Genomic DNA, 10,295 nt, shown 5'->3' on the forward strand with positions numbered 1-10,295 from the left:
TTTGTAGATATGCATAGAATTTTGAATTTCACTTCATGCAAAAATCGCCCTTGTTCCAATTAAGAATAATAATATCATTGTCATTTGCATTTGTACATGTGGAGTCAATTTAACTGGCTCAATAAAGCAATTACTGGCTCAAATGATTGAGGTGATGTCATTCCAAGTCACTAAAGCTACATATTAAATCAACCTCTCATTCACTTGCATTTGGGAAACTGGGACAACGAATTCATGGAACGACTGAGAAATTATCGGTACCCTGTCTCGGTAATGACGATAACATTTATCTTCAACTAAATTATTCTTATTCTGTTAGGCCCTCTTGTTTGAAAACATGCAACTTTCAGTCAAGCTCTCATGCGGGTCACAAGATTTTGAGGAAAAAAATTGGGATGTGAACTTTTGCGAATTGATTCTGGTCTTTGGGAAGTGAAACTGCTTTTGGGAAATCAGATGGTTTTTCACTGCTCGGAGCTTGACTGTAAGACTGCACGGAGAGAGTTAGTCTTTGACTGCCTTGTGGATGGTACGAGTGGAAGTCATGAGTTTGTAGACGCCGGCTCGCTTTTTGGTGGCTTGCAATTGTACAGGAACAAGGCTGTCGATGCCTTCTTTCCACTCTTCACCTGAGAGTTCAAGCTTATACAAGTTGGTGCCTATGTGTTTGTAATACAACAGCGTTGCCTCTCTTTCTCTTATGGACTGGACCTGGCCAATAAAAACCTTTGGATTCTGATAGGTGCTCTCCTCTGTGACAACAGCCACGAAATCGCCCCTGTTTACATCCACACAACCCTCTTCTGGTTGCTCAGCAGTCGCATCTTCCTCTTCGTCGAGACGGCCCTCTGCGTAATCTCTGGCCAAGTCAACTGCCAGCCGTTTCTTCTGATTTGCTGTGCGCCGATCATACGTAGTTTGTGCTTGTTTACGTGAATGCCTGAGCGCAGATGCCAAGGAAACCTTGAGAGAGTCGGTACAGTCCCTGTTAAAATCATAGAACAATGTCTGAGTTATGATTGACCAAAGACTTAAAAATGCCAGCCAGTGAGCGAAAAGAAAAAATGTACATTTCATAATAGGCCACTTTCAAAAATACCACAATACTTCTTGTTAAAAATATATATTTTATAATAGGCCACTTTCAAAAATACCATAATACTATTTGTTTGCCCTCTAAAATTTTGCATAAGAACTGTTTCCAGTTTCACCTGGGACTGAGAATGGTCCCAAGAGAAAATAGAAATAAATTATTTGAATCCTTTGATTTTAAGCTAAGAATGTTTCATGCGAGTCAAAGAAAGATTGACCTCTTGACTCAACTTCACTATTTTTAAGATTAAATGTGCACTCTGAATTACTAAGAATAACTATGCGTCCACTCACGATTTGTCGTATGCCCATGTGATGAACGAAGATCGAAGGATGTTTATAGAGGCCAGCTTTCCCGTAAGGCCATATAGCACACTCTTCAAGTGAGCGGAGAAGGAGGCAGCAGTGAAGTGACCACCATTCTTGTTCTGGAGACAAAAAGGGGCAGTGCATTTGCATTGGTTTTGTCTTGTTTTGTTTTTTTCCATTTTTATGACCTCTTCTTATAGAGATCCTTGCCAATACCACTTGTGTGTATATAATGTGTATATATATAGGTTATTAGAGTGGAGAAAGGAGTGAATACTCAAAAAAACAAGCAGAGTGAATCTGTTGAACAAGACACCCCAGAAAGGTTTTCTTTTTCCCCTGAAATCACCCTACAAGTGTCCAGGATAACAAAAAATAACCCCAACGGGGTTGATTTTGCATCACACAAGGGTTAATATTGCAAATCGTGCCACCCCAGAGAGATGTGGCTTTCGGTCTAAAACACCCCACTAGGGTTCGTAATAATAACCGTGAACCTTGACAGGAATGTAGTTTTCAAAACAAAATACCTCACCAAGCCTACAAATAATTTTTGTTTATAGGCAGGTCATTTGTCACGACAAAGACAAGTTTTGACCTGACAAAAAGCCAGTCTGGTCGGACAAAAAAAATTGTTTGTCATTATAAATTAAAAAGAGACATTTGAGACATTTTGGTATTTCAGTGTAGACTCTTCGCCAAAACATTGGTTGCAAATTCAAATAGCTTAAAAGTCAACTGAGTGTAAAATTGCTACTAGCACCAGCAAGGGGACCTTTACATTATGTCTGGTATTAATTTACCTGTTGAAAATTGACAAATTTACAAACGCTTATACCCCTAGTCACACAAGCGTTTCCAATGTAACAAGTTTCCCACAATGTCTAGGGACTGAACAGGAAAAGGGATGAAACAACCTCCCACACGGACACCTTGTCAGTATAAAACCTCACAATAACATTCAGAGACTTGAAAATTGGCCGAAACGAATTCTTCGACTTTTTCTGAAAGCAAGTTTCCTCTGAAAGCTTTCGGGGTCAATTGAATAAAAAATTGGCGTAATTATTTAAAATGTGGAATTGGAGGCGGTCGTGACTATAAAGCGTGACCAATTTGTACATTCACGCTTTTCACAAAAACATGTCTGTGGTACGGAAACTATATTTCAACCACACTGCCAGACGTAAAAAAAACTATAAAAGGTTAAAAATTAAACTGAGTTTTGATCATACGGACTAGAAAAACATTTGGCTACATTTTAGAGGTTTTAAAGTTTTTGAAAGCGATTGCATTCAGATAAACGAAACGTGAGTATTTGGGCTGTGTATTCAATTTCCATAATATCTTTAATCAGGTCAATGTATTACAACTGAAAATTAATTCCACAACACTTGGTGGCAACAAACAACGAGTAATTACATAAGACCTCAGTTCTAAGTAGTTTTTCAGACGAACATAATTCAGACTAAATGGGGCTTCACGATCTTTCACAACGCCACCGCAAAATGCGTAAATTAACACGCAGGAATAGTGGTACTGTTGTGATATGTTTACAATTCGACATAACATTTGAGACGGCGCACTGCGCGTGATAAAATTCTCAGAATTAGAATAAAACAAAACCGATAACAATGCTTTTTTCCGTAGCATTGTGTGGCAGTATAACAAAATAAGTTGTCCCATATTCAGCCACAAACTTCCAGTTAAAATATTTTTCATTTTAGCGGAAATGCCCGGTCAGAGTGTCCAACCAGGCTAAGCTTTTACCTGTCAAAACCTCAAATTTACCAGACGATTGTCCAATGACCGACTGTTATTTGCAGGCTTGCCTCACTGAAATGTTGTTTGACTTGAAATCACCCCAAAAAGGTGTGAAATTAGGTGCAGAAAACCCACCCTGGATATGAAAATTTCCTAACTAGGGGTAAGATTTGAAATTTACACACCCTGCAAGGATGAATCTGCCAAAAAAAACACCCCACCGTAGAAATTGTCACTGAATTTTACATACTGAAAGAGCTTTTGGGGGTGAAAGCTGACTGTGACCAACCCTTGAAGGATGAAATTTCTAAGAAAAACCACTCTTGGTATCGAAATGGGGGTGAAACGAGAAGATTAAACAGCTTTATGCCTCAACGTTAGGGTTAGGGTTAGGGAGGATCCTTGGCTGGGATCAATTTCCTCACCCCAAAAGTCCAGAGGTTGAAATCTAACTTACACAAGATGTGAGGATATCATTTGGTAACTTGGTCAAAACAGGTTAAACCTTACCAGCAGTAGGTAGCTTTGGCTTGACTCTGTAACCAAATGCGGCCGATAATCCTTTATGTACGACAACAAAAGTCGACAGAGCTCGTCTTCGGGCTGAAAAAGATCAGTGGCATTGACCTCAATGTCTGGTCAATCATCAAACTAAATGATAAGTCAATACTTTTGGGTGCAGAACAGCCTTTGTACAAATTTCTAACAATTAAAGATTGGAATAAATGGCCAAACTAACCAGCTTGAAAATGGAATCAACATCAACAGATATAAACAAATGTTTATGGATGGAGTTTTACATCCATGTCAATCAGTAGAAATTTTAGGTAAATCATCTCAGATCACCATTAGTGGTGCAGGATCACAAAACTAGCTACCCTTTTATGATGAGATCAATGTATTGTAAATAAATTATGCTTATGCCACAAATGCTTAAATGGGCAATGCCCAGAGTACTTTGGAGATAAATTAGTGCGTATCAGCAACATGTCGACCAGAATCTCACACTATGGTGATATAACTATACGCTGTTCTAGAAATAAACGTGACACAGAAGGTGGAAAAACTCTTCTTGTTACAGCTGCAAAACTTTGGAACTCTCTACCTATTACTATAAGATCTGGCACCAGTATTAATGCCTGCAAACAGAATTCTTGTAAGGAAGGTTATGCTGGCTTGGATAGCTTTCCCATTTCATAAATGTTTTATCCTTTTAATATTACATTTACTGTCTTTGCCCTTTTCAATATTATTTTGTAAATTAGCTCTATCTATTTAAGGGGAGGGCCAGAAGTTTACCAATCGTCAACTGTAATGTGTCACCCTCGGTAAACAAACTTATTTATTTATTTACTTAATTTACTGGAACCAGAGAGGAAATTGTCTAACCTGTAGAGACAGCTCATCTCGTCCAGAAAACTTTCTGGTCTTGTAATTGTTAAAGTGGAGGATAATAGCCCCACTATCCTTGACAAGCAGGTAATTCTTCCCAGCTGAGGTCTTTGGGTCGAAGTTCCTGGCCTCTTCCCCTGACAGCACTTCCAGGGTCCTGATTTCCAGCCCCCGTGACGGGGGAATGAACACATACAGGGATAGCATAATGAGATCGCAAAATTCCTTGGCTTTGAACTTCATTGGACCAGTCAATTCAAACTTTTCTCGCTGGGTGCTAACAGCAGAAACCACTTCCTCCCTTTTTTTAAAGACAAAACCAAAAACAAAAAAAGGAAAGAGGTTCACACAGGTTTGGCTGTCCAGGACAAAGGGAAAGGGAACAATTCAGGATAAAAGTACTGCAGCCAAGAGAGATCTATCTTGCTAACCGCAAACAAACAATGGTTAGTCAGTTTACTTTCAAGTGCCAATTCCTCCTGAAGCTCTAAGCTAGCCTCAAACTAGTATCCGTAATCATGTGATTGCTAACTAACACAATTGATTCTTAACAATCTGTAGTCTACATCTAGTTATGCGAGAGCTTCACTCTTTTTTAGCCAATCAGAACCAAGTCATTTTTCCAGGTATAATATTGCTGGTACTAATCGCAGTCTCTCCTGTCACAGAGTGAACAAAAACAGTTTCCATGCCAAGACTTACCAAGGGATCCAGCGATTTTGGGCAGAAAGATCTTCCATTGTGGACGGCCTTTCCAAGTCACCTTCTTTCTGGAGAATTCGAGCTTGAACTCTCAGCTGACGGATAATGGGGACCCCTTTGAAATCAGGAGCATGCTCTCTGTGCACAAATTTGATTGGGTAGAGAAGTGAGCTGATGTGATTTGAAACCGTCGCAGAGCTGCAATTTCGTTCTTCCTGTGAGGAAACAGAACAGGTTAATTGAGGCTCGGAACAGCCAAAAATCAATAAGTAAATAAATAGATGTAAACGAAAGAAAGGAAAAGAAAAGAATCAACATGTAGCAGAAATTCATCAGAGGCAAGAGTCTCTGGGTTAAAGTTTTCAAGCTCGAAAGGAAAATTTCACCCACCAAGCAGTAAATCAGTGATATTAAAATTTTCCAATTTGTTGGGAATTTCTTTCTTTCAGAAAAAATATGGAATAATACTACTACTAATAATAACAACTATTATTGACTTCTTAACGTATAGAGTCAACTTATTAGCAGCTAGCTATTTATAATTTCTCTTTAATTCGATAAAGACAACGTCCAAAACAGATTTAAGGTTATTGTTAGCATAAAACAAGTTTCAACGGCAGATCGGTAAAAAGATATCGCATTGCTGATAACACATTGTGAGTAATCAACACAACTTAGTACACGTCGTAAGGTTAAAAGTCCACTAATTTATGGCGAGAAGTTACTTTAAAACATACCTCAGATGCAAAAGATATAGGTCCCAATCATAGCGTAATTTATCTGTGATGTTAACGTGCATAGCGAAAATCCTCCAATATTCGTCATTTTCAGCAGTTTCTTTACACACAGGTATTACGGGCTCACATTTTTTTACGAAACTAACTGATGTGGTTTTCAGTCCCCGGCCGTGAGTTCCCTTGGGCGTTTCTACTAAGGTGTCAAAACTTAATACGAAAGCCTGTAAAGAATTTCTCTCACCTTCAAAAATTCAACGTAAGCTTCGATCAAGGGAACTCTCAAAAAGCAATGTGGTAGAAGCTCTTCATCACGGCCTAAAGTAGTTCTAACGTAACCCAGAAAGCCTGCGAAGAAGATAAAAAGGAGAGGTTATATGTTAAATCGCGTCACCCAAATATCGGTTATCATCACTTAGGCGCAAACGTGGAAATTAAGGCCAAAATTAAAAAAAGAAACAAAGATACTTACAAAGCATTCTCTCTTGAGCCTTCTCGTAAGTAGAAAGGGTCACCGGTGCTTTCTCTCTTTCAAAGTTGACTTTCTGGGTAAAGAATCTCTTTACGGAAGCCAAAAACTTTCTGACTGCCTCGGGTAGCTCACCGAATTTAACCGAATACGGGGTTTTGCGCTTGTTCCCTCTCTGCGCTGAATGCAGGGTAGATTCCGCATGAAATTCACCCGCAACGACGTCGTCTTCATTGTCGGCCTCTCTCTGCGCTGAATTCAGGGTAGGTAACGCGTGAATTTTACCCTCAGCGACGCCGTCTTCATTTTCGAAGAGTGGTTCTACCAACTTTTCCTGCTCGAGCGGGACGGGTGATAGCGGGCAATCATCCTCGATTTCAATTACATGTACTGCCGAGTTATCTGGAGCACTAGAGGAGCAAGGCATTTGTTCTTCCATTGCGAAAAAGGTGGTTACGACGAAGAAATACCCGAGCGTGTGGTCTGTTGGCGTACTCAATGATGATGTGGAAAAATGATTGAATATTGAATGGTGCAAGAACGATGCTTTACGAACTACGAGAATTTTCACAGGTATAAAATAGGCTCTTTGTACGATCCGGTCACATGGTACAGAATTAATTCCGCTGGGACGCAAGTTACACAGTGGGATTTTCAAAACAAAGGAAAGTCGTCCTAGACTGGTGCGAGTTCCTTTGTTTTGGAAATCCCACTGTGTAACTTGCGTAATTAACTCCGTACCATGTGACCGGATCGTGCAAAGAGCCTCACTTCCTGTGATCTTTTTATTCATTATTGCATAACTTCATAACTTCACAGCTTGATGTAAGTTACTCTGCTCGATCTTGTACGAAGGTTATTTTTGCATGATTTTCTCGGATGTACTAGTTTATCAACTATTTAAATTGGAATTGAAATAAAGTTTGCACTCATGCGTGTACGCATTGTTTCCCAAATATAGAAATGAGACAAACAGCGGTGACAAACATCAGATATAAACACATCACTTGTTATCTTTTACTTGACGTTTCGTATGCTTCTGCATACATCTTCAGAAGCGGCGGTTAATGCAAAATTGCGGTTAAATATACAGGAACACTAACTTATTACCGCACCTTTCAATTACATGCGGACTCTTACATTCAAAGCTCAACCGAAAAATGCGTTTTTCGCTACCGCCAATCAAATGTTCGGCGGCGCCTCCCAGCTTCCGACCACTGCCGAGCACTGTTTCGTTGTCTGAACTGTGCTCAGCGATTTGATTACCGCGAGCTCGGCAGTAATCGGAAACTGGGAGGCGCCGTCGAACATTTCATTGACGGTAGCGAAAAACGCATTTGTCGATTGCGCTTTGAATTTAAGTGTCCGCATGTTACTGAAAGCTCCAGTAACTATTAACTATGAAGTTACAATAGAGGTGACAAAACACTAATAAAAAACGGTTGTTTTAAAGCGAGCTAGGGACGCACAAGCAGACATATTTCTGCCCAGGAACATAACCTCTTTTACTGTGATTAACACTTGAGAGGGCATTGAGAAAATAAAGACTGGGACAAAAACAGTCTGAACAATCATGCGAGCGTTTACAAGTTGAATGGCTGTTATTGAAAGACACGAAAGTCAAATTCGAGGTTCGATAAAAGTTAAATTCGTAGAAGACACGAAAGTTAGATTCGAGAAAGGTTATGCAATTAACTGTACAATTGCTAAACTGACAGTTTATATCGGCGGGCTAAAATAGCCCGTCAAATTCTCCATTTTATCCCGGAAAACGCGCCACAGTGCCAGACACAATGATAGTGTTGAGATATAAAGCAAAAAAAAAAATAAAATGCGCGCGGAAACGCGCTTTTGATGATATGGCATCAGTGCTGGCTGAAAAGGAACCCCAATTTAGTTTTCCAGCTTCAAGCTTGTGCGGTAGTATTAAACAAAACTTGAAAGGATTCGACAACAAGTTTATTTATACTCAGCTCACAAATAGAATTAAATGAACAGAAATAAGTTAATATAAAAAGAGTACATGGCCGCTTGAAATAACCTTAATGGATTCAAAAAAAAATAAATGACACGAATAACGTTGCTTAACTATAGTCGCTTAACTATAGGCTGAAGGGGTATCTTAACTCCCACGACACGGGATTTTGGTCAGGATTTGACTGAAAAAGTGGGTTATCGAAAGTGTGCTATTTGGTCTTCTTAAACTACCTAATAACAAACTTAAAAAAGACAATCTCATTTCTTTTGTGATTTTTAATACAGTACTAGGAATATCCGATCTAACAATGTTGTCAAAACTCTTGGGAGTTCTTCTCTGCGTTATTCTTTTCCATAAAAGTTTCACTTCCCTAGCTGGCTGCGTTATAAACCGTTTTCCTTTAAATATTCTGCAAAAATAAAAAAAAATAATAAACACTCACCTTCACATACAAGCCACCAATAAACTATGACGTTACCAGGATGCCCTAGCAGAACTCGAGAATTTTTTTAGTTCAAGCAGTTTCCTAATTAAGCGGAGCGACCTTTGTCCAACATTAAAGGCTATTATGCCAATACGGAAATAAATGTTAGGATTCTCTCACCCTATACAGCTAGTCATCTTCAAGCACTTGACTCCAGCGACTTCAGAACCCGTACAGCAAAGGAAAATTCCTGGTCATTTAACCGGACGCTGGTTTATCTTGTCAAGGATCGAATCCTACTTCAACTAGCCAATCTAAGCGTCACGTGGTTTTCTGCGAAAAAAAGAAAAAGAAAAAGAAAGAACCAAAACATACTAAGGAAAAGAAAACAACACTCAAATGGTCAAAGTGGTCATTTAACCGGACACTGGTTTATCTGGTCAAGGGGTAGTGCATTCGCATTGGTTTTGTCTTGTTTTGTTTTTTTTTTCCATTTTTATGACCTTTTCTTATAGAGATCCTTGGCAATGCCACTTGTGGTATATAATGTGTATATATATATGTTATTAGAGTGGAAAAGGAGGGAATACTCAAAAAACAAGCAGGGTGATTTTTTAAGAAAAATCACCCTCAATGGGGTGAATCTGTTGAACAAGACACCCCAGAAAGGTGTTTTTTTTCCTTGAAATCACCCCACAAGTGTCCAGGATAACAAAAAATAACCCCAACAGGGTTGATTTTGCGTCCCACAAGGGTTAATATTGCAAATCGTGCCACCCCAGAGAGATGTGGCTTTCGGTCTAAAACACCCCAGTAGGGTTCGTAATCACAACCGCAAACCTTGATAGGGATGTAGTTTTCAAAGCAAAACACCTCACTGAAATGTTGTTTGACTTGAAATCACCCCAAAAGGTGTGAAATTAGGTGGAGAAAACCCACCCTGGATATGAAAATACCTAACAAGGGGTACGATTTGAAATTTACACACCCTGCAAGGATGAATCTGCCAAAAAAAACACCCCACCGTAGAAATTGTCACTGAATTTTACATACTGAAAGAGCTTTTGGGGGTGAAAGTTGACTGTGACCAACCCTCGGAAGGATAAATTTCTGAGAAAAACCACCCTTGGTATCGAAATGGGGGTGAAACGAGAAGATTAAAAAGCTTTATACCTCAATGTTAGGGTTAGGGAGGAATCTTGGCTGGGCCAAAGTAGGGTGTTTAAATCAATTTCCTCACCCCAAAAGTTTGAAAAACTTGAAAAGCTTGAAGCTTGAAAACATTGATTTTCACCTCTCTCAAACAGGAAAACCGATCACCAGTATAAAAAAAACATACCGCATCAGATGAAACCGCTAAAAGCCAGCAAGATAACAACACCCAAGATAATAATGGCCAGTTGCAAGTTCCCATGAACACTGAAAACAGCAGTG

At 39.3% G+C, this 10,295-nt stretch overlaps 1 protein-coding gene across 1 annotated transcript; it reads right to left on the bottom strand.

Annotated features, from left to right (window-relative positions):
- On the bottom strand, nucleotides 1-6,898 carry LOC145476239 (uncharacterized). The gene is made up of 7 exons (XM_081455360.1): nucleotides 6,463-6,898; nucleotides 6,235-6,350; nucleotides 5,257-5,471; nucleotides 4,552-4,855; nucleotides 3,673-3,765; nucleotides 1,387-1,520; nucleotides 1-985 (listed from the first exon to the last, which is right to left on the bottom strand). The coding sequence occupies exons 1-7, from the start codon at nucleotides 6,896-6,898 to the stop codon at nucleotides 505-507; spliced, it is 1,779 nt and encodes a 592-aa protein (XP_081311486.1). The 3' UTR covers nucleotides 1-504.
- Between the last annotated feature and the right edge of the window lie 3,397 nt (nucleotides 6,899-10,295).

This window comes from Orbicella franksi, unplaced genomic scaffold, assembly GCF_964199315.1.
Source record: "Orbicella franksi unplaced genomic scaffold, jaOrbFran1.1 SCAFFOLD_226, whole genome shotgun sequence".
NCBI classification, from domain to species: domain Eukaryota; kingdom Metazoa; phylum Cnidaria; class Anthozoa; order Scleractinia; family Merulinidae; genus Orbicella; species Orbicella franksi.